This window comes from Festucalex cinctus, chromosome 14, assembly GCF_051991245.1.
Source record: "Festucalex cinctus isolate MCC-2025b chromosome 14, RoL_Fcin_1.0, whole genome shotgun sequence".
In the NCBI taxonomy this organism is placed as follows: Eukaryota; Metazoa; Chordata; class Actinopteri; order Syngnathiformes; family Syngnathidae; genus Festucalex; species Festucalex cinctus.
In genome coordinates, this window is record NC_135424.1 from 19,661,085 (window position 1) to 19,685,464 (window position 24,380).

Consider the following 24,380-nt stretch of genomic DNA (forward strand, 5'->3'; position numbering starts at 1 on the left):
CTCTGCTGGGTCCATAGCTGGCCAGATCGTGCTGTCTCGGTTCCGGTGCGGGGTGGGGACCCAAATGCAGAAAAAAAGAATGAATGAGTTGGCAAAGTTTTATTACAATAGTGGACGGCAAGAAAGTGGTTGCAGTCCGTTGGGTGCTGGGGGCTGGTTCTGGTTGGCGAAGCGTGTGTCAAGGTCAGGGTCTGCGGGCAGGACGACAGGCTGAAAAGGACGGAAATGCGAGTCAGGAAAGGTAAGTAAAAGTTGATTTCAAGTTTCAAGGTCTAGCTGGATGTACAAACTCGTTCAGGAGTTGTGACAATCTGGCGGTGTGGTGGAGTCAGAGGCTGGCTTAAGTAGGCTGCTGATTAATTGGACGCACCTGCTGCTTGACTCCAATGCACCACACCTGGAAGACACACGCACTCATCGGGCTGGGCCCGCAGGCCTGACAGTTTGTGTCTGCCTTTTTACATCTTGTCTTTAATACAAATACGTCAAAATGGATCTTTTGTTTGCTAAAAAGCAATCTTATGTCCATGGCTCACACGACACACATTAGTAAGCTAGCCAATAGCAGCACAATAGACATTAATCTTAAATTGTTTTCCTCATTAGCAAGTTGCAACATCATTGAAGAGCAAAAAAGCAGACTAGTAATGAAAATAAAGTGTTGGTGTTGGTTTACAAGGTAACAAACTTTTCACATATCGTGGTAAAAGTAAGGAATTTTCACTTAACTAGACAAATATATATATATATATATATATATATATATATATATATATATATATATATATGTATGTATGTATAACCTCTGGGCCTAATGGTAAAAACATGACACAATAAAACATGTTTTCATTGGTTGTTTAGATGTGGTACATTTACAATACATGGATGAGAATACCAAGTTTCAGGTGAGACAGTGAAAGTAGCAATATTTTATATCAATATTTTATCTAGCTTAGAACCAATAACCCTGTCAAGTTCACAATACCACATTTCTTAGTTTCCTCCCTGTAAAAAACAGACAGACAAAAAACAAACAAATAAAACCAGCTACCCAATTAATCACTGGGTAATGTATTGCTTGAACTCTGTTGCTAACCAAAAACAAAGTAGCACCAAAGCACACACAGTCACTCATATGAATTTAAATGTTGCAAATAGAAATAAATCGTGTAAGTCCATGGTGACAGTGTCTTTAACAATAATAGTGTGGTATGCATCCATGATCTGTTTACTGCAGTTCCACATAAAAACAATTACTTTTACTACAAATGTAGGATAAAATGCATTGCCTAGAGTAGGCCAGAGGCCTATACTGTATGTATATAAAAGGTGTGGGAGATGCCAACCCGAGTTTTTTAATTCTCTGAGGGGGTTTGACTGTTGTACAATCGCTGGTCGGGCCTATGTGAGCACTGTTTTCAGGTAAAGTGCGACCAAGCTGGTTTTGGTGATGTGGCCAGTTGCTAACTCCTTGCGTGGAACAACTACGCCATCATGCGGTCAAAATAGATAACAACAAGCAACACAAACTTTAAAAACAAAACTGAATTTATTTTTAATCAATATTTATATTCAGCATTGTTTATGCTTTATGGTTTAGTCTCGTGCTGAAAATGAAATGAGTGATCACTTCGTAAAACGAGCAGAATAGGGAGTTTTTGAATTTTGTAAAAAAATAATAACAAAAAAATAGTTGTGCTTTGTAATATTTAATACAACGTTTCATCTAACTCTACTGCAATGTCAATGCACAACTAGTCATTTTGCAATATTCTTCTTGTGGAAAATAAGCTCATTAGTTAATGTGTGACTTTGTGTAAATGCTTTGCAAAGTTAAGCTGCAGCTTGACCAGTACGGGCCTCTTAAACATTGGACTGAATTAAACTAGATTGGGGAGAAAAAAAAAATTTTCTACCTTTTTTTTTTTTTTTTTTTGGTAACCACTCACTCACTCACTCACTCACACACACCCACACACACACCCACACACAAGCTTACTTCATGTAAGCAGATTTTCTACCTTTGTTCCTGTGAAATGATTTTATTTATGTTGCTGCAGGACACAATGGACTGGTGGCAGTGAGTCAAGACATTTTTCCTTGAACACTTTTATAGCATTGTGGCTCTTCTGATTGTTGGTCAAAGGTTTGTTTTGTTTATTGTGTGTGTTTGTGTATACACAAGGCTGCCTACCTGCAGAAGGGAGGTTTACAGACCGCAGTGCTGGAACGCAGGCATGTTCTGGGAGGTGCAGCAGTGACAGAGGAGATCTTCCCCGGTAAGATAAGATGCCTCCATCCTCAGTCTGGGCAGCGGGTCCTCGACTGCGTTCTGGATTTTATAAAATTACATGGAAATATCACAGAAATTCAGGTCACTGGTTTGTCTGCCATGTCGGAGATTGAGATTGGGAGGATAACGGAAATACCAGTAGACTGAATTGTGTTTTTATTCATTATTTTTTAATTTGTAACTAATCAGTTAATATGTTGTACATTTTCCAATCTTCTTAGATGTTCTCAGAAAATGTTAAAAGGTATGGAGAAACTTTGGTATCACGTCTTTGCCACTAACACCAAAGTGGCTGCAACAATTTAAACAATTATAATACCACTTTTATTTTGCGTGCAGGTTTCCACTTCTCCAGGTGCTCCTATTTGCTCAGCTTATTATGGCCGCACATTGTAACAGACGTGGAGCTGAAGGTAAACAATCAGGTTTAAGAAATCACGTGATATGCTTTTGAACTGCCCGATATATTTTGTGTTTTCAGAAACATGGGCTGAAGGTGCATATGAGGGATCCTCACGCGTTCACACCCATGTTGGAAGAGGGGGTCAGGGGTGGGCCGCCAAGATCCCTCACGCTAGGCTCGGATCTCGCCGAGAACCAGAAGGAGATTGGCAAATTTTCCCAGAAAGATGCAAAGGTGGTTCAAGCATTGTGAAGCATGCTTGCTTAGTTTTATAAACTGCTGCATATGAATCCACTTGAATTGTCTTTGCAACCAGGCTTTTTCAGACTTTGTTTTGCACCTTGAGAAGCTATCTGGAGCTATCCACCCACTCCTCGATGCCCCTCCTGTTGACATTCCATTCCAGAAATTCCATTCCAGAAACATTAATTGAAATGGATGCCATGCGTGATCAGGCGTATGATTATAATAAATACGTATTTATTTATAAAATATTTTTCCCTTAAAAATTACACTCTATTGATATATTACTGTAAATAAACATGACATTAAAATACAGTATAACATAAACAAAAATCGAATTTCCATTTATTCAATCTCAATACCTACAAATTATAGTTAAAAAACTCTCACACTCAATTTTTTTTTGCCACTTTATCAAATGTTACCATTCTACAAAAAATTAATTTAACCTATAATTTGACCAGGGTGTTTGGGGATTAACTATTATATAACTATTAATTACTAACTAACTATTTCATAAACATTACATTAACATTTTTCAGTCCAGTTATGGACCAAAATAATTTTCTTGATTTAAAATCTAGAATTTAAAGTCATTTGTGAATATCAAATATGATGATAAGGCCGATATATACAGTAGAATGTATTGTAAAATTAAAGTCCTTGTAAAGTGACAATATGTTTTATAACTTTGACGCACCACATAAAGAAATGTTGTTAATCCTCCCAAATTTGGATGATTAAAAAGAATCACCAAGCATATAAAAATGAGACTTTAAATTGGTCTCTATCATTGCATAGACAATGCTTGTCTATCAGCTGTCAATCAAATTCAACTTGGTCCAGCATCTTTCTTATACCTACAAATAACTATCGGCGAAAATATTATTCACTTAAAACCAGTGGCTGGAGTATATCCCATTGGGTTGTCGTGGAAGACAACAAGAGGCGCTAGCAACCAGCTAGTTTGCGAGCTAACAAGCTTTGGCCTCGTAAAATTAACTTTAATAAAAGTCACACTTTACAATCAAAACAGAAATTTCAAGGATAAGTCACACATTGTTTTAAGTGTAATCCCCCCTCCGCCCAATTGTTTTTAATAGTGGCAGTGGACAAGCTGCCAAACTTTCTCGCAGCTCCCACACCAGACAATAAACCAGGACCTCACCATCAATGCTCCATTCACATCAACTGTGACAGAGTGGACATACTGGAGGCAGCCTACACGGAGGCCATTAATGGACGTCCCTCAACCAGGCAAACTGTCTCATTATTTCACCAGCACTCTGAAATGACACATCACATTTGACCGCATTGTAGTAGCTGACACGCAATTTGATCTACCAGTATTTATTTGGGTTTTGTGCTTCAGGCCTATGATCGAGATGACCATCCCGTCTGTGCTGGACCGCACATTGGCGCCCTCTGGCAGTCATGTGGTGTCAATGTTCACACAGTTCACCCCCTTCCATATCGAGGGCAGAGAGTGGACTGAGCAGGACAGAGAGGCCTTTGCAGATAATGGTTAGAAATGCTGGCAAAATAGTTTTAACAAGATTAAAAGTCGTGTCTTTCATATGCATTGTCTTCACACAAGGTTTGATGAAATTATTTTAATCAAATTATTTTAATGTTTATTTATTTTGAAAAGGGTGTCATGTTCATTTGGTTTTTATGTCAAAGGTTGGAAATTTCGAAATATTCATTATGGTGTAGGCGACGTAATTTGGGAAAATGCCCTACATACTTGAGCATTGTTGTCAAACAGTGTAAGAATATTTGAACTAGAATCTGTTATAGTTTAATCTTGTTAACACCTGTATTTGTTTCATGTAGTATTCGAGTGGGTGGAGAAATACACCCCTGGATTCAAAGAGTCAGTGGTGGGCAGGGACATCCTAACTCCGCCTGACCTGGAGAGTATTTTTGGGCTCACCGGAGGGGTAAACATTCGTGATTTGTTTGACACTAGCAACTGTTCAAACACTGATGCAGGCCTGAAATATTTCAAAGTCTGACGCCTACCCGAAATATTTGAAAGTCTCACGCTTGCCCGAAATTTTTCCAAGTCTGATGCAGGCCTGAAATATTTCAAAGTCTGACGCCTACCCGAAATATTTGAAAGTCTCACGCTTGCCCGAAATTTTTCCAAGTCTGATGCAGGCCTGAAATATTTCAAAGTCTCACGCCTGCCCGAAAATTTTCAAAGTCTGACGCAGGCCCAAACATTTTCAAAGTCTGATGCAGGCCCAAACATTTTCAAAGTCCCACGCCTGTTCGAAAATTTTCAAAGTCCGACGCCTATCCGAAAATTTTCAGTCTGACGCAGGCCCAAACATTTTCAAAGTCTGACGCCTGTCCGAAAATTTTCAAAGTCCCACGCCTATCCGAAAATTTTCAAAGTCTGACGCAGGCCCAAACATTTTCAAAGTCTGACGCCTGTCCGAAAATTTTAAAAGTCCCACGCCTGTCCGAAAATTTTCAAAGTCCCACACTTGCTCGAAAATTTTCAGTCTGACGCAGGCCCGAAATAATTCAAAGTCCAACGCCTATCCGAAAATTTTCAGTCTGACGCAGGCCCAAACATTTTCAAAGTCTGACGCCTGTCCGAAAATTTTCAAAGTCCGACGCCTATCCGAAAATTTTCAAAGTCCCACGCCTATCCGAAAATTTTCAAAGTCTGACGCAGGCCCAAACATTTTCAAAGTCTGACGCCTGTCCGAAAATTTTAAAAGTCCCACGCCTGTCCGAAAATTTTCAAAGTCTGACGCAGGCCCAAACATTTTCAAAGTCTGACGCCTGTCCGAAAATTTTAAAAGTCCCACGCCTGTCCGAAAATTTTCAGTCTGACGCAGGCCCAAACATTTTCCAAGTCTGATGCAGGCCTGAAATATTTCAGTCTGACGCCTGCCCGAAAATTTTCAAAGTCTGATGCTTGCCCAAAATTTTTCAAAGTCTGATGCAGGCCTGAAATATTTCAAAGTCTCACGCCTGCCCGAAAATTTTCAAAGTCTGACGCAGGCCCAAACATTTTCAAAGTCTGATGCAGGCCCAAACATTTTCAAAGTCCCACGCCTGTTCGAAAATTTTCAAAGTCCGACGCCTATCCGAAAATTTTCAGTCTGACGCAGGCCCAAACATTTTCAAAGTCTGACGCCTGTCCGAAAATTTTCAAAGTCCCACGCCTATCCGAAAATTTTCAAAGTCTGACGCAGGCCCAAACATTTTCAAAGTCTGACGCCTGTCCGAAAATTTTAAAAGTCCCACGCCTGTCCGAAAATTTTCAAAGTCCCACACTTGCTCGAAAATTTTCAGTCTGACGCAGGCCCGAAATAATTCAAAGTCCAACGCCTATCCGAAAATTTTCAGTCTGACGCAGGCCCAAACATTTTCAAAGTCTGACGCCTGTCCGAAAATTTTCAAAGTCCGACGCCTATCCGAAAATTTTCAAAGTCCCACGCCTATCCGAAAATTTTCAAAGTCTGACGCAGGCCCAAACATTTTCAAAGTCTGACGCCTGTCCGAAAATTTTAAAAGTCCCACGCCTGTCCGAAAATTTTCAAAGTCTGACGCAGGCCCAAACATTTTCAAAGTCTGACGCCTGTCCGAAAATTTTAAAAGTCCCACGCCTGTCCGAAAATTTTCAGTCTGACGCAGGCCCAAACATTTTCCAAGTCTGATGCAGGCCTGAAATATTTCAGTCTGACGCCTGCCCGAAAATTTTCAAAGTCTGATGCTTGCCCAAAATTTTTCAAAGTCTGATGCAGGCCTGAAATATTTCAAAGTCTCACGCCTGCCCGAAAATTTTCAAAGTCTGACGCAGGCCCAAACATTTTCAAAGTCTGACGCAGGCCCAAACATTTTCAAAGTCTGACGCCTGTCCGAAAATTTTAAAAGTCCCACGCCTGTCCGAAAATTTTCAAAGTCCCACACTTGCTCGAAAATTTTCAGTCTGACGCAGGCCCGAAATAATTCAAAGTCCAACGCCTATCCGAAAATTTTCAAAGTCTGACGCAGGCCCAAACATTTTCAAAGTCTGACGCCTGTCCGAAAATTTTCAAAGTCCGACGCCTATCCGAAAATTTTCAAAGTCCCACGCCTATCCGAAAATTTTCAAAGTCTGACGCAGGCCCAAACATTTTCAAAGTCTGACGCCTGTCCGAAAATTTTAAAAGTCCCACGCCTGTCCGAAAATTTTCAGTCTGACGCAGGCCCAAACATTTTCAAAGTCTGACGCCTGTCCGAAAATTTTAAAAGTCCCACGCCTGTCCGAAAATTTTCAGTCTGACGCAGGCCCAAACATTTTCCAAGTCTGATGCAGGCCTGAAATATTTCAGTCTGACGCCTGCCCGAAAATTTTCAAAGTCTGATGCTTGCCCAAAATTTTTCAAAGTCTGATGCAGGCCTGAAATATTTCAAAGTCTCACGCCTGCCCGAAAATTTTCAAAGTCTGACGCAGGCCCAAACATTTTCAAAGTCTGATGCAGGCCCAAACATTTTCAAAGTCCCACGCCTGTTCGAAAATTTTCAAAGTCTGACGCAGGCCCAAACATTTTCAAAGTCTGACGCCTGTCCGAAAATTTTAAAAGTCCCACGCCTGTCCGAAAATTTTCAAAGTCTGACGCAGGCCCAAACATTTTCAAAGTCTGACGCCTGTCCGAAAATTTTAAAAGTCCCACGCCTGTCCGAAAATTTTCAGTCTGACGCAGGCCCAAACATTTTCCAAGTCTGATGCAGGCCTGAAATATTTCAGTCTGACGCCTGCCCGAAAATTTTCAAAGTCTGATGCTTGCCCAAAATTTTTCAAAGTCTGATGCAGGCCTGAAATATTTCAAAGTCTCACGCCTGCCCGAAAATTTTCAAAGTCTGACGCAGGCCCAAACATTTTCAAAGTCTGATGCAGGCCCAAACATTTTCAAAGTCCCACGCCTGTTCGAAAATTTTCAAAGTCCGACGCCTATCCGAAAATTTTCAGTCTGACGCAGGCCCAAACATTTTCAAAGTCTGACGCCTGTCCGAAAATTTTCAAAGTCCCACGCCTATCCGAAAATTTTCAAAGTCTGACGCAGGCCCAAACATTTTCAAAGTCTGACGCCTGTCCGAAAATTTTAAAAGTCCCACGCCTGTCCGAAAATTTTCAAAGTCCCACACTTGCTCGAAAATTTTCAAAGTCTGACGCAGGCCCGAAATAATTCAAAGTCCAACGCCTATCCGAAAATTTTCAAAGTGACGCAGGCCCAAACATTTTCAGTCTGACGCCTGTCCGAAAATTTTCAAAGTCCCACACTTGCTCGAAAATTTTCAAAGTCTGACGCAGGCCCGAAATAATTCAAAGTCCAACGCCTATCCGAAAATTTTCAAAGTGACGCAGGCCCAAACATTTTCAAAGTCTGACGCCTGTCCGAAAATTTTCAAAGTCCGACGCCTATCCGAAAATTTTCAAAGTCCCACGCCTATCCGAAAATTTTCAAAGTCTGACGCAGGCCCAAACATTTTCAAAGTCTGACGCCTGTCCGAAAATTTTAAAAGTCCCACGCCTGTCCGAAAATTTTCAAAGTCTGACGCAGGCCCAAACATTTTCAAAGTCTGATGCAGGCCCAAACATTTTCAAAGTCCCACGCCTGTTCGAAAATTTTCAAAGTCTGACGCCTATCCGAAAATTTTCAAAGTCCCACGCCTATCCGAAAATTTTCAAAGTCTGACGCAGGCCCAAACATTTTCAAAGTCTGACGCCTGTCCGAAAATTTTAAAAGTCCCACACTTGCTCGAAAATTTTCAAAGTCTGACGCAGGCCCGAAATAATTCAAAGTCCAACGCCTATCCGAAAATTTTCAAAGTCTGACGCAGGCCCAAACATTTTCAAAGTCTGACGCCTGTCCGAAAATTTTCAAAGTCCCACACTTGCTCGAAAATTTTCAAAGTCTGACGCAGGCCCGAAATAATTCAAAGTCCAACGCCTATCTGAAAATTTTCAAAGTCTGACGCAGGCCCAAACATTTTCAAAGTCTGACGCCTGTCCGAAAATTTTAAAAGTCCCACACTTGCTCGAAAATTTTCAAAGTCTGACGCAGGCCCGAAATAATTCAAAGTCCAACGCCTGTTTGAAAATGTTTGGGCCTGCATCAGACTTTGAAAATTTTCGGGCAGGCGTGAGACTTTGAAAATGTTTGGGCCTGCATCAGACTTTGAAAATGTTTGGGCCTGCATCAGACTTTGAAAATGTTTGGGCCTGCATCAGACTTTGAAAATGTTTGGGCCTGCATCAGACTTTGAAAATTTTCGAAGTCTGATGCAGGCCCAAACATTTTCAAAGTCTGATGCAGGCCCAAACATTTTCAAAGTCTCACGCCTGCCCGAAAATTTTCAAAGTCTGACGGAGGCCCAAACATTTTCAAAGTCCAACGCCTGCGCGAAAATTTTCAAAGTCTGACGCAGGCCCAAACATTTTCAAAGTCTGAATCCTCTCCGAAAATTTTTAAAGTCCCACGCCTGCCCGAAAGTCTGATGCAGGCCCAAACATTTTCAAAGTCTGATGCAGGCCCAAACATTTTCAAAGTCTGACACCTCTCCGAAAATTTTCAAAGTCCCATGCTGGCCAGAATTTTTTCTAAGTCTGATGCCTGGCCGAAAATTTTCAAAGTCCCATGCTGGCCAGAATTTTTTCTAAGTCTGACGCCTGGCCGAAAACTTTCAAAGTCCCATGCTGGCCAGAATTTTTTCAAAGTCTGACGCCTGGCCGAAAATTTTCAAAGTCTGACGCCTACCTGAAATATTTCAAAGTCCCATGCTGGCCAGAATTTTTTCAAAGGCAAGTTTATTTGTATAGGCAAGTTTATTTGTATAGCACATTTCATACACAAGGCAACTCAATGTGCTTTACACAAGGAAAGACAACACATAAGCATAAAAAAACAGTTGTTAACATTCAGAGAAAAAAATAAATAAATAAAACTAGGTTACAAAATTTACTAAAAAAAAACATACAATAACAATCTTAAAACATTATTCAACAAACTTTAAAACATTTAACATAAATAAGTTTAAAAAAAAAAATAAAAAAATAAATAAATAAATAAAAAACAAAATAATAAAAAAATAAAAAAATAAAAATAAAAAAAACCCACTTAATTAAAGCTGTTTAAAAGTCCCTAATCAAAGGTATAAGAAAAAAGCAAAGTTTTTAACCTGGATTTGAAAGCATTTACACTCGGGGCTGACTTCACTTCTGTTGGTAGCCTATTCCATCTGTGTGCAGCATAATAGCTAAATGCAGCTTCACCATGTTTGCTTCGAACTCTGGGTTCCACTAGTTGGCCCAAGTCTGTAGATCTCAGAGCCCTGCTGGGTTTGTACTCAATCAGCATTTCTTGGATATATTCAGGACCCAAACCATTTAGTGATTTATAGACGAGTAGCAGAACTTTAAAATCGATTCTACAGCTGACTGGGAGCCAGTGTAAATCCTTAAGTACTGGAGTAATATGTTCTGATCTTTTTGTTTTGGTCAGAACTCGAGCTGCAGCGTTCTGAATGAGCTGCAATTGTCTCATGTTCTTTTGAGAGAGTCCAGTCAGAAGACCGATACAGTAATCTAGTCTGCTGGAGATAAAAGCATGGATAAGCTTCTCTTGGTCTGCTTGAAGCATGCAGTCCTTCAGTCTGGATATGTTTTTCAGCTGGTAAAAGGCTGTTTTAGTGATGAATTTAATATGATTGCTGAAGGTCAGGTCTGCGTCTATTAGTACCCCAAGATTTCGAACTTGGTCTTTAGTTTCTAAAGACAGTGACTCAAGCTGTTTTTTAACAGCAATCCTCTTTTCTTTATTGCCGAAAACAATGAGCTCCGTTTTGTTTTCGTTCAGCTGAAGGAAATTTTGGTTCATCCAGTTGTTAACTTGCTCTAGAGAATGACACAATACGTTAATAGAACTGCTGTCATTTGGGGACATAGATAAATACAGTTGTGTGTCATCTGCATAACTATGATAGTCAACATCGGTGTTCTGAAGCATTTGACCCAAAGGTAACATATACAGACTGAACAACAGGGGTCCAAGGACTGACCCTGGAGGAACCCCACATGTCATGGCCTTTCGATCAGATTCAAAATTTCCAATGGTCACAAAGTAACTCCTTTCCTCCAAATAGGACGTGAACCATTTAAGGATTGTTCCATTTAATCCCACCCAAGTTTCCAGCCTGTCTAACAGTATATTATGATCAATCGTGTCAAATGCTGCACTGAGGTCCAAAAGACGAGCACTGATACCTTCCCTGCATCAGTGCTCAATCTTATATCATTCAGTACTTTAATCAGAGCTGTTTCTGTACTGTGATGAGGGCGGAAACCTGACTGGAATTTATCCAAAAGTCCGTTTAAGCTAAAAAAATTGCTGAGTTGATTAAAAACCACTTTTTCAACTATTTTAGTTACGAAGGGAAGGTTTGCGATTGGCCTATAATTTGCTAGCAGGGAGACATTCAGTGTTCTCTTTTTTAGAATGGGCTTGACGGCGGCTACTTTCAGACATTTAGGAAGCTCACCTGATTGAAGTGAGCAATTAATTATTTGTTGTAAATCGATCTGAACAGATTTCACAATGGTTTTGAAAAAGCCAGATGGAATTGTGTCAAGACAGCTCGTGGAAGGTTTCAATTGCTGAACCAAGTCTACTACAGTATTTTGATCCACTGAGTCAAATTCTGTCATGGTAATTAAATTATTCCTAGGTGATTTTAAGTGCAGCATCGTTTTGTTATTTTGATGGTTTGTAACAATGTTTGACCTGATGGCTTGTACTTTTTCACTAAAGTAGCAGGCAAATTCATTGCATTTATCTGTTGAGAGGAGTTCTGGCACTGTTTGATTTGGGGGATTTGTAAGTTTGTCAACCACGCCAAATAGAGTGCGTGTATTGTTGAGGTTCCTACTAATAATTTCAGAAAAGTGTTGTTGTCTAGCTATTACTAACTCTTGGTTAAAATGACAAAGACATTGTCTGTACAGGTCAAAATGAACTTGGAGTTTAGTTTTTCTCCACTTTCGCTCTGCTTTTCTGCATTTAGATTTCAAAGTCATTATGTTGGTAGTACACCTCCAAGGTGTTTTAGTTCGGGATGAAATGGTCTTAGTTTTAATAGGAGCAACAGCATCCAAAACATTTGAGATTTTTGAGGTGAATTCATCCAGAAGTTCATCAACGGTCTCTGCATTTACAGTTGGTGATGCAGCCATTAATTCCATAAACATGTTGCTTGTATTCTCATTTCTGTACCTTTTTTTAATCGAGACAGTAGTTGTTTGAACTTCTGGGATTGTTTGTAATTCAAAAAACACACAGGAATGATCTGAAATAGCCAGATCTTTCACCTCAACAGATAAAATGTCAACACCTTTAGAGATGACGAGATCAAGAATGTGACCTTGATTGTGTGTTGGACCTTTTACATGTTGTGAGAGACCAAAAGTATCAAGAATATTACAAAATTCTTTGGTATTTCTATCCAAGTTGTTGTCAACATGAATGTTAAAGTCTCCAGTTAAGACCAGATAATCATAGTCGGTACAAATTACTGACAGCATTTCTTCAAATTCCTCCATTCCTCAAAGTCCCATGCTGGTCAGAATTTTTTCGAAAACTGACGCCTGGCCGAAAATTTTCAAAGTCCCATGCTGGCCAGAATTTTTTCTAAGTCTGACGCCTGGCCGAAAATTTTCAGTGTGACGCCTACCTGAAATATTTCAAAGTCCCATGCTGGCCAGAATTTTTTCTAAGTCTGACGCCTGGCCGAAAATGTTCAAAGTCCCATGCTGGCCAGAATTTTTTCTAAGTCTGATGCCTGCTTGAAATATTTCAAAGTCCCATGCTGGCCGAAAATTTTCAAAGTCCCATGCTGGCCAGAATTTTTTCTAAGTCTGACGCCTGGCCGAAAATTTTCAAAGTCTGACGCCTACCTGAAATATTTCAAAGTCCCATGCTGGCCAGATTTTTTTCTAAGTCTGACACCTGGCCGAAAATTTTCAAAGTCCCATGCTGGCCAGAATTTTTTCAAAGTCCCATGCTGGCCAGAATTTTTTCAAAGTCTGACGCCTGGCCGAAATTTTTCAAAGTCTGACGCCTACCTGAAATATTTCAAAGTCCCATGGCGGCCAGAATTTTTTCTAAGTCTGACGCCTGGCCGAAAATGTTCAAAGTCTGACAACTGCCTGAATTTTTTCAAAGTCCCACACCATTCACTTCAAAAGCCTGGGTTACCAGGGTTGCAGTACCGCGGGCCACCATCGGGGGGCGCTGCAGATAGGGCACCCGGTTCCCTATCTGGGCACCTTTCCACCCAAACCGCAAAATGGAGTTGTCACCATTTCAGAAGGGAGCAATTTCAGACGTGACACCTCCAGGGCTGAACAAGGGAGGCTCGCCAGACTTATGTCCGAAAAAGAGGAGTGTTGGGGCGGCCTCCTCGGGCAGACGACCCGCTCTCTGGCCTGGTTGTCAAATTTTTTCAAAGTTGATGCCTGCCCGAAAATGTTCAAAGTCCCATGCTGGCCAGAATTTTTTTAAAGTCTGACGCCTGGCCGAAAATGTTCAAAGTCCCATGCTGGCCAGAATTTTTTTAAAGTCTGACGCCTGGCCGAAAATGTTCAAAGTCCCATGCTGGCCAGAATTTTTTCTAAGTCTGACGTCTGCCTGAAATATTTCAAAGTCCCATGCTGGCCCGAATTTTTTTAAAGTCTGACGCCTGGCCGAAAATGTTCAAAGTCCCATGCTGGCCAGAATTTTTTCTAATTCTGACGCCTGCCTGAAATATTTCAAAGTCCCATGCTGGCCAGAATTTTTTCTAAGTCTGACGCCTGGCTGAAAATTTTCAAAGTCCCATGATGGCCAGAATTTTTTCTAAGTCTGACGCCTGGCCGAAAATGTTCAAAGTCCCATGCTGGCCAGAATTTTTTCTAATTCTGACGCCTGCCTGAAATATTTCAAAGTCCCATGCTGGCCAGAATTTTTTCTAAGTCTGACACCTGGCCGAAAATTTCCAAAGTCCCATGCTGGCCAGAATTTTCTCAAAGTCCCATGCTGGCCAGAATTTTTTCTAAGTCTGACGCCTGGCTGAAAATTTTCAAAGTCCCATGATGGCCAGAATTTTTTCTAAGTCTGACGCCTGCCTGAAATATTTCAAAGTCCCATGCTGGCCAGAATTTTTTCTAAGTCTGACGCCTGGCCGAAAATTTTCAAAGTCCCATGATGGCCAGAATTTTTTCTAAGTCTGATGCCTGGCTGAAAATTTTCAAAGTCCCATGCTGGCCAGAATTTTTTCAAAGTCCCATGCTGGCCAGAATTTTTTCTAAGTCTGACGCCTGGCCGAAAATGTTCAAAGTCCCATGCTGGCCAGAATTTTTTCTAAGTCTGACGCCTGGCTGAAAATTTTCAAAGTCCCATGCTGTCCAGAATTTTTTCTAAGTCCCATGCTGGCCAGAATTTTTTCTAAGTCTGACGCCTGGCTGAAAATTTTCAAAGTCCCATGATGGCCAGAATTTTTTCTAAGTCTGATGCCTGGCCGAAAATATTTCAAAGTCCCATGATGGCCAGAATTTTTTCTAAGTCTGATGCCTGGCTGAAAATTTTCAAAGTCCCATGCTGGCCAGAATTTTTTCAAAGTCCCATGATGGCCAGAATTTTTTCTAAGTCTGACGCCTGGCCGAAAATGTTCAAAGTCCCATGCTGGCCAGAATTTTTTCTCAGTCTGACGCCTGGCCGAAAATTTTCAAAGTCCCATGATGGCCAGAATTTTTTCTAAGTCTGACGCCTGGCCGAAAATGTTCAAAGTCCCATGCTGGCCAGAATTTTTTCTAATTCTGACGCCTGCCTGAAATATTTCAAAGTCCCATGCTGGCCAGAATTTTTTCTAAGTCTGACACCTGGCCGAAAATTTCCAAAGTCCCATGCTGGCCAGAATTTTCTCAAAGTCCCATGCTGGCCAGAATTTTTTCTAAGTCTGACGCCTGGCTGAAAATTTTCAAAGTCCCATGATGGCCAGAATTTTTTCTAAGTCTGACGCCTGCCTGAAATATTTCAAAGTCCCATGCTGGCCAGAATTTTTTCTAAGTCTGACGCCTGGCCGAAAATTTTCAAAGTCCCATGATGGCCAGAATTTTTTCTAAGTCTGATGCCTGGCTGAAAATTTTCAAAGTCCCATGCTGGCCAGAATTTTTTCAAAGTCCCATGCTGGCCAGAATTTTTTCTAAGTCTGACGCCTGGCCGAAAATGTTCAAAGTCCCATGCTGGCCAGAATTTTTTCTAAGTCTGACGCCTGGCTGAAAATTTTCAAAGTCCCATGCTGTCCAGAATTTTTTCTAAGTCCCATGCTGGCCAGAATTTTTTCTAAGTCTGACGCCTGGCTGAAAATTTTCAAAGTCCCATGATGGCCAGAATTTTTTCTAAGTCTGATGCCTGGCCGAAAATATTTCAAAGTCCCATGATGGCCAGAATTTTTTCTAAGTCTGATGCCTGGCTGAAAATTTTCAAAGTCCCATGCTGGCCAGAATTTTTTCTAAGTCTGACGCCTGGCCGAAAATGTTCAAAGTCCCATGCTGGCCAGAATTTTTTCTCAGTCTGACGCCTGGCCGAAAATGTTCAAAGTCCCATGCTGGCCAGAATTTTTTCTAAGTCTGACGCCTGCCTGAAATATTTCAAAGTCCCATGCTGGCCAGAATTTTTTCTAAGTCTGACGCCTGGCCGAAAATTTTCAAAGTCCCATGCTGGCCAGAATTTTTTCTAAGTCTGACGCCTGCCTGAAATATTTCAAAGTCCCATGCTGGCCAGAATTTTTTCTAAGTCTGACGCCTGGCCGAAAATTTTCAAAGTCCCATGATGGCCAGAATTTTTTCTAAGTCTGATGCCTGGCTGAAAATTTTCAAAGTCCCATGCTGGCCAGAATTTTTTCAAAGTCCCATGCTGGCCAGAATTTTTTCTAAGTCTGACGCCTGGCCGAAAATGTTCAAAGTCCCATGCTGGCCAGAATTTTTTCTAAGTCTGACGCCTGGCTGAAAATTTTCAAAGTCCCATGATGGCCAGAATTTTTTCTAAGTCTGATGCCTGCCTGAAATATTTAAAAGTCCCATGCAGGCCAGAATTTTTTCTAAGTCTGACGCCTAGCCGAAAATTTTCAAAGTCCCATGCTGGCCAGAATTTCTTCTAAGTCCCATGCTGGCCAGAATTTTTTCTAAGTCTGACGCTTGGCCGAAAATGTTCAAAGTCCCATGCTGGCCAGAATTTTTTCTAAGTCTGACGCCTGCCTGAAATATTTCAAAGTCCCATGCTGGCCAGAATTTTTTCTAAGTCTGATGCCTGGCCAGAATTTTTTCTAAGTCTGACGCCTGGCTGAAAATTTTCAAAGTCCCATGCTGGCCAGAATTTTTTCTAAGTCTGACGCCTAGCCGAAAATTTTCAAAGTCCCATGCTGGCCGAAAATTTTCAAAGTCCCATGCTGGCCAGAATTTCTTCTAAGTCTGACGCCTGGCCAAAAATTTTCAAAGTCCCATGCTGGCCAGAATTTCTTCTAAGTCTGATGCCTGGCCGAAAATATTTCAAAGTCCCATGCTGGCCAGAATTTTTTCTAAGTCTGACGCCTGGCTGAATTTTTTCAAAGTCCAATGCTGGCCAGAATTTTTTCTAAGTCTGACGCCTGGCCGAAAATTTTCAAAGTCCCATGCTGGCCAGAATTTCTTCTAAGTCCCATGCTGGCCAGAATTTTTTCTAAGTCTGACGCTTGGCCGAAAATTTTCAAAGTCCCATGCTGGCCAGAATTTTTTCTAAGTCTGACGCCTGGCTGAAAATTTTCAAAGTCCCATGCTGGCCAGAATTTCTTCTAAGTCCCATGCTGTCCAGAATTTTTTCAAAGTCCCATGCTGGCCAGAATTTTTTCTAAGTCTGACGCCTGGCCGAAAATTTTCAAAGTCCCATGCTGGCCAGAATTTTTTCTAAGTCTGACGCTTGGCCAAAAATTCTCAAAGTCCCATGCTGGCCAGAATTTTTTCTAAGTCTGACGCCTGCCTGAAATATTTCAAAGTCCCATGCTGGCCAGAATTTTTTCTAAGTCTGATGCCTGGCCAGAATTTTTTCTAAGTCTGACGCCTGGCTGAAAATTTTCAAAGTCCCATGCTGGCCAGAATTTTTTCTAAGTCTGACGCCTAGCCGAAAATTTTCAAAGTCCCATGCTGGCCGAAAATTTTCAAAGTCCCATGCTGGCCAGAATTTCTTCTAAGTCTGACGCCTGGCCAAAAATTTTCAAAGTCCCATGCTGGCCAGAATTTCTTCTAAGTCTGATGCCTGGCCGAAAATATTTCAAAGTCCCATGCTGGCCAGAATTTTTTCTAAGTCTGACGCCTGGCTGAATTTTTTCAAAGTCCAATGCTGGCCAGAATTTTTTCTAAGTCTGACGCCTGGCCGAAAAATTTCAAAGTCCCATGCTGGCCAGAATTTCTTCTAAGTCCCATGCTGGCCAGAATTTTTTCTAAGTCTGACGCTTGGCCGAAAATTTTCAAAGTCCCATGCTGGCCAGAATTTTTTCTAAGTCTGACGCCTGGCTGAAAATTTTCAAAGTCCCATGCTGGCCAGAATTTCTTCTAAGTCCCATGCTGTCCAGAATTTTTTCAAAGTCCCATGCTGGCCAGAATTTTTTCTAAGTCTGACGCCTGGCCGAAAATTTTCAAAGTCCCATGCTGGCCAGAATTTTTTCTAAGTCTGACGCTTGGCCAAAAATTCTCAAAGTCCCATGCTGGCCAGAATTTTTTCTAAGTCTGACGCCTGGCCGAAAATTTTCAAAGTCCCATGCTGTCCAGAATTTTTTCAAAGTCCCATGCTGGCCAGAATTTTTTCTAAGTCTGACGCCTAGCCGAAAATTTTCAAAGTCCCATGCTGTCCAGAATTTTTTCAAAGTCCCATGCTGGCCAGAATTTTTTCAAAGTCCCATGCTGGCCAGAATTTTTTCTAAGTCTGATGCCTGGCCGAAAATTTTCAAAGTCCCATGCTGGCCAGATTTTTTTCTAAGTCTGACGCCTTGCCGAAAATTTTCAAAGTCCCATGCTGGCCAGAATTTTTTCAAAGTCTGATGCCTGGCTGAAAATTTTCAAAGTCCCATGCTGGCCAGAATTTTTTCAAAGTCCCATGCTGGCCAGAATTTTTTCGAAGTCTGATGCCTGGCTGAAAATTTTCAAAGTCCCATGCTGGCCAGAATTTTTTCTAAGTCTGACGCCTGGTCGAAAATTTTCAAAGTCCCATGCTGGCCAGAATATTTTCTAAGTCTGACGCCTGCCTGAAATATTTCAAAGTCCCATGCTGGCCAGAATTTTTTCTAAGTCTGACGCTTGGCCGAAAATTTTCAAAGTCCCATGCTGGCCAGAATTTCTTCTAAGTCCCATGCTGGCCAGATTTTTTTTCTAAGTCTGACGCCTGGCCGAAAATTTTCAAAGTCCCATGCTGGCCAGAATTTTTTCTAAGTCTGATGCCTGGCCGAAAATATTTCAAAGTCCCATGCTGGCCAGAATTTTTTCTAAGTCTGACGCCTGGCTGAATTTTTTCAAAGTCCAATGCTGGCCAGAATTTTTTCTAAGTCTGACGCCTGGCCGAAAAATTTCAAAGTCCCATGCTGGCCAGAATTTCTTCTAAGTCCCATGCTGGCCAGAATTTTTTCTAAGTCTGACGCTTGGCCGAAAATTTTCAAAGTCCCATGCTGGCCAGAATTTTTTCTAAGTCTGACGCCTGGCTGAAAATTTTCAAAGTCCCATGCTGGCCAGAATTTCTTCTAAGTCCCATGCTGTCCAGAATTTTTTCAAAGTCCCATGCTGGCTAGAATTTTTTCTAAGTCTGACGCCTGGCCGAAAATTTTCAAAGTCCCATGCTGGCCAGAATTTTTTCTAAGTCTGACGCTTGGCCAAAAATTCTCAAAGTCCCATGCTGGCCAGAATTTTTTCTAAGTCTGACGCCTGGCCGAAAATTTTCAAAGTCCCATGCTGTCCAGAATTTTTTCAAAGTCCCATGCTGGCCAGAATTTTTTCTAAGTCTGACGCCTAGCCGAAAATTTTCAAAGTCCCATGCTGTCCAGAATTTTTTCAAAGTCCCATGCTGGCCAGAATTTTTTCAAAGTCCCATGCTGGCCAGAATTTTTTCTAAGTCTGATGCCTGGCCGAAAATTTTCAAAGTCCCATGCTGGCCAGATTTTTTTCTAAGTCTGACGCCTTGCCGAAAATTTTCAAAGTCCCATGCTGGCCAGAATTTTTTCAAAGTCTGATGCCTGGCTGAAAATTTTCAAAGTCCCATGCTGGCCAGAATTTTTTCAAAGTCCCATGCTGGCCAGAATTTTTTCGAAGTCTGATGCCTGGCTGAAAATTTTCAAAGTCCCATGCTGGCCAGAATTTTTTCTAAGTCTGACGCCTGGTCGAAAATTTTCAAAGTCCCATGCTGGCCAGAATATTTTCTAAGTCTGACGCCTGCCTGAAATATTTCAAAGTCCCATGCTGGCCAGAATTTTTTCTAAGTCTGACGCTTGGCCGAAAATTTTCAAAGTCCCATGCTGGCCAGAATTTCTTCTAAGTCCCATGCTGGCCAGATTTTTTTTCTAAGTCTGACGCCTGGCCGAAAATTTTCAAAGTCCCATGCTGGCCAGAATTTTTTCTAAGTCTGATGCCTGGCTGAAAATTTTCAAAGTGCCATGCTGTCCAGAATTTTTTCAAAGTCCCATGCTGGCCAAAATTTTTTCTAAGTCTGACACCTGCCTGAAATATTTCAAAGTCCCATGCAGGCCAGAATTTTTTCTAAGTCTGACTCCTGGCCGAAAATTTTCAAAGTCCCATGCTGGCCAGAATTTTTTCTAAGTCTGACGCCTCTCCGAAAATTTTCAAAGTTCCACACCAATCTTTTCAATAGCCTGGGTTAAAAGGGTTGCAGTACCGCCGGCCACCATCTGGAGGCGCTGCAGATAGGGCACCCGGTTCCCTATCTGGGGGCCTTTCCACCCAAACCGCAAAATGGAGTTGTCACGATTTCAGAAGGGAGCAATTTCAGACGAGGCACCTCCAGGGCCGAACAAGGGAGGCTCACCAGACTTATGTCCGACAAAGAGGAGGGTTGGGGCGGCCTCCTTGGGCAGACGGCCTGCTCTCTGGCCTGGTTGTCAGATTTTTTCAAAGTCTGACGCCTGCCCAAAATATTTCAAAGTCCCACACCATTCATTTCAATAGCCTGGGTCACCAGGCCCGAAAATTTTCAAAGTCCAACGCCTGTCCAAAAATTTTCAAAGTCCCATGCTGGCCAGAATTTTTTCAGTCCCATGCTGGCCAGAATTTTTTCTAAGTCTGACGCTTGGCCAAAAATTTTCAAAGTCCCATGCTGTCCAGAATTTTTTCAAAGTCCCATGCTGGCCAGAATTTTTTCTAAGTCTGACGCTTGGCCAAAAAATTTCAAAGTCCCATGCTGGCCAGAATTTTTTCTAAGTCCCATGCTGGCCAGAATTTTTTTCTAAGTCTGACGCCTGGCCGAAAATTTTCAAAGTCCCATGCTGGCCAGAATTTTTTCTAAGTCTGATGCCTGGCTGAAAATTTTCAAAGTCCCATGCTGGCCAGAATTTTTTCTAAGTCTGACGCCTGCCTGAAATATTTCAAAGTCCCATGCTGGCCAGAATTTTTTCTAAGTCTGATGCCTGCCTGAAATATTTCAAAGTCCCATGCTGGCCAGAATTTTTTCTAAGTCTGATGCCTGGCTGAAAATTTTCAAAGTCCCATGCTGGCCAGAATTTTTTCTAAGTGATGCCTGGCTGAAAATTTTCAAAGTCCCATGCTGGCCAGAATTTTTTCTAAGTCTGACGCCTGCCTGAAATATTTCAAAGTCCCATGCTGGCCAGAATTTTTTCTAAGTCTGACGCCTGGCTGAAAATTTTCAAAGTCCCATGCTGGCCAGAATTTTTTCTAAGTCTGACGCCTGCCTGAAATATTTCAAAGTCCCATGCAGGCCAGAATTTTTTCTAAGTCTGACGCCTGGCCGAAAATGTTCAAAGTCCCATGCTGGCCAGAATTTTTTCTAAGTCTGATGCCTGGCTGAAAATTTTCAAAGTCCCATGCTGGCCAGAATTTTTTCTAAGTCTGACGCCTGCCTGAAAATTTTCAAAGTCCCATGCTGTCCAGAATTTTTTCAAAGTCCCATGCTGGCCAGAATTTTTTCTAAGTCTGACGCCTGCCTGAAAATTTTCAAAGTCCCATGCTGTCCAGAATTTTTTCAAAGTCCCATGCTGGCCAGAATTTTTTCTAAGTCTGACGCTTGGCCAAAAATTTTCAAAGTCCCATGCTGTCCAGAATTTTTTCAAAGTCCCATGCTGTCCAGAATTTTTTCAAAGTCCCATGCTGGCCAGAATTTTTTCTAAGTCTGACGCTTGGCCAAAAATTTTCAAAGTCCCATGCTGTCCAGAATTTTTTCAAAGTCCCATGCTGGCCAGATTTTTTTCTAAGTCTGACGCCTGCCTGAAATATTTCAAAGTCCCATGCTGGCCAGAATTTTTTCTAAGTCTGATGCCTGGCTGAAAATTTTCAAAGTCCCATGCTGGCCAGAATTTTCAAAGTCCCATGCTGGCCAGAATTTTTTCTAAGTCTGACGCTTGGCCAAAAATTTTCAAAGTCCCATGCTGTCCAGAATTTTTTCAAAGTCCCATGCTGGCCAGAATTTTTTCTAAGTCTGACGCTTGGCCAAAAATTTTCAAAGTCCCATGCTGGCCAGAATTTTTTCTAAGTCCCATGCTGGCCAGAATTTTTTCTAAGTCTGACGCCTGCCTTAAATATTTCAAAGTCCCATGCTGGCCAGAATTTTTTCTAAGTCTGACGCCTGGCCGAAAATTTTCAAAGTCCCATGCTGGCCAGAATTTTTTCTAAGTCTGATGCCTGGCTGAAAAATTTCAAAGTCCCATGCTGGCCAGAATTTTTTCTAAGTCTGATGCCTGGCTGAAAATGTTCAAAGTCCCATGCTGTCCAGAATTTTTTCAAAGTCCCATGCTGGCCAGAATTTTTTCTAAGTCTGACGCTTGGCCAAAAATTTTCAAAGTCCCATGCTGTCCAGAATTTTTTCAAAGTCCCATGCTGGGCAGAATTTTTTCTAAGTCTGACGCTTGGCCAAAAATTTTCAAAGTCCCATGCTGGCCAGAATTTTTTCTAAGTCTGACGCTTGGCCAAAAATTTTCAAAGTCCCATGCTGTCCAGAATTTTTTCAAAGTCCCATGCTGGCCAGAATTTTTTCTAAGTCTGACGCCTGCCTGAAATATTTCAAAGTCCCATGCTGGCCAGAATTTTTTCTAAGTCTGATGCCTGGCTGAAAATTTTCAAAGTCCCATGCTGGCCAGAATTTTTTCAAAGTCCCATGCTGGCCAGAATTTTTTCTAAGTCTGATGCCTGGCTGAAAATGTTCAAAGTCCCATGCTGGCCAGAATTTTTTCTAAGTCTGATGCCTGGCTGAAAATTTTCAAAGTCCCATGCTGGCCAGAATTTTTTCTAAGTCTGATGCCTGGCTGAAAATTTTCAAAGTCCCATGCTGGCCAGAATTTTTTCTAAGTGACGCCTGCCTGAAAATTTTCAAAGTCCCATGCTGTCCAGAATTTTTTCAAAGTCCCATGCTGGCCAGAATTTTTTCTAAGTCTGACGCCTGCCTGAAAATTTTCAAAGTCCCATGCTGTCCAGAATTTTTTCAAAGTCCCATGCTGGCCAGAATTTTTTCTAAGTCTGACGCTTGGCCAAAAATTTTCAAAGTCCCATGCTGTCCAGAATTTTTTCAAAGTCCCATGCTGGCCAGAATTTTTTCTAAGTCTGACGCTTGGCCAAAAATTTTCAAAGTCCCATGCTGTCCAGAATTTTTTCAAAGTCCCATGCTGGCCAGATTTTTTTCTAAGTCTGACGCCTGCCTGAAATATTTCAAAGTCCCATGCTGGCCAGAATTTTTTCTAAGTCTGATGCCTGGCTGAAAATTTTCAAAGTCCCATGCTGGCCAGAATTTTCAAAGTCCCATGCTGGCCAGAATTTTTTCTAAGTCTGACGCTTGGCCAAAAATTTTCAAAGTCCCATGCTGTCCAGAATTTTTTCAAAGTCCCATGCTGGCCAGAATTTTTTCTAAGTCTGACGCTTGGCCAAAAATTTTCAAAGTCCCATGCTGGCCAGAATTTTTTCTAAGTCCCATGCTGGCCAGAATTTTTTCTAAGTCTGACGCCTGCCTTAAATATTTCAAAGTCCCATGCTGGCCAGAATTTTTTCTAAGTCTGACGCCTGGCCGAAAATTTTCAAAGTCCCATGCTGGCCAGAATTTTTTCTAAGTCTGATGCCTGGCTGAAAAATTTCAAAGTCCCATGCTGGCCAGAATTTTTTCTAAGTCTGATGCCTGGCTGAAAATGTTCAAAGTCCCATGCTGTCCAGAATTTTTTCAAAGTCCCATGCTGGCCAGAATTTTTTCTAAGTCTGATGCCTGGCTGAAATATTTCAAAGTCCCATGCTGGCCAGAATTTTTTCTAAGTCTGACGCTTGGCCAAAAATTTTCAAAGTCCCATGCTGTCCAGAATTTTTTCAAAGTCCCATGCTGGGCAGAATTTTTTCTAAGTCTGACGCTTGGCCAAAAATTTTCAAAGTCCCATGCTGGCCAGAATTTTTTCTAAGTCTGACGCTTGGCCAAAAATTTTCAAAGTCCCATGCTGTCCAGAATTTTTTCAAAGTCCCATGCTGGCCAGAATTTTTTCTAAGTCTGACGCCTGCCTGAAATATTTCAAAGTCCCATGCTGGCCAGAATTTTTTCTAAGTCTGATGCCTGGCTGAAAATTTTCAAAGTCCCATGCTGGCCAGAATTTTTTCAAAGTCCCATGCTGGCCAGAATTTTTTCTAAGTCTGATGCCTGGCTGAAAATTTTCAAAGTCCCATGCTGGCCAGAATTTTTTCTAAGTCTGACGCCTGCCTGAAATATTTCAAAGTCCCATGCAGGCCAGAATTTTTTCTAAGTCTGACGCCTGGCCGAAAATGTTCAAAGTCCCATGCTGGCCAGAATTTTTTCTAAGTCTGATGCCTGGCTGAAAATTTTCAAAGTCCCATGCTGGCCAGAATTTTTTCTAAGTGACGCCTGCCTGAAAATTTTCAAAGTCCCATGCTGTCCAGAATTTTTTCAAAGTCCCATGCTGGCCAGAATTTTTTCTAAGTCTGACGCCTGCCTGAAAATTTTCAAAGTCCCATGCTGTCCAGAATTTTTTCAAAGTCCCATGCTGGCCAGAATTTTTTCTAAGTCTGACGCTTGGCCAAAAATTTTCAAAGTCCCATGCTGTCCAGAATTTTTTCAAAGTCCCATGCTGGCCAGAATTTTTTCTAAGTCTGACGCTTGGCCAAAAATTTTCAAAGTCCCATGCTGTCCAGAATTTTTTCAAAGTCCCATTCTGGCC

General features: G+C 41.5%; 1 protein-coding gene across 1 annotated transcript in view; it reads left to right on the forward strand.

The window, feature by feature from the left end:
• Nucleotides 1-24,380, forward strand: part of LOC144001636 (pyridine nucleotide-disulfide oxidoreductase domain-containing protein 2-like) — a 474,238-nt gene that overhangs the window by 129 nt on the left and 449,729 nt on the right. The window contains exons 2-10 of the mRNA XM_077496124.1: nucleotides 112-241; nucleotides 2,044-2,080; nucleotides 2,186-2,279; nucleotides 2,633-2,706; nucleotides 2,775-2,930; nucleotides 3,013-3,106; nucleotides 4,043-4,196; nucleotides 4,312-4,463; nucleotides 4,776-4,882. Of these exons, the coding sequence (XP_077352250.1) occupies nucleotides 112-241; nucleotides 2,044-2,080; nucleotides 2,186-2,279; nucleotides 2,633-2,706; nucleotides 2,775-2,930; nucleotides 3,013-3,106; nucleotides 4,043-4,196; nucleotides 4,312-4,463; nucleotides 4,776-4,882 (998 nt within the window). The remainder of the gene's footprint in view (nucleotides 1-111; nucleotides 242-2,043; nucleotides 2,081-2,185; nucleotides 2,280-2,632; nucleotides 2,707-2,774; nucleotides 2,931-3,012; nucleotides 3,107-4,042; nucleotides 4,197-4,311; nucleotides 4,464-4,775; nucleotides 4,883-24,380) is intronic.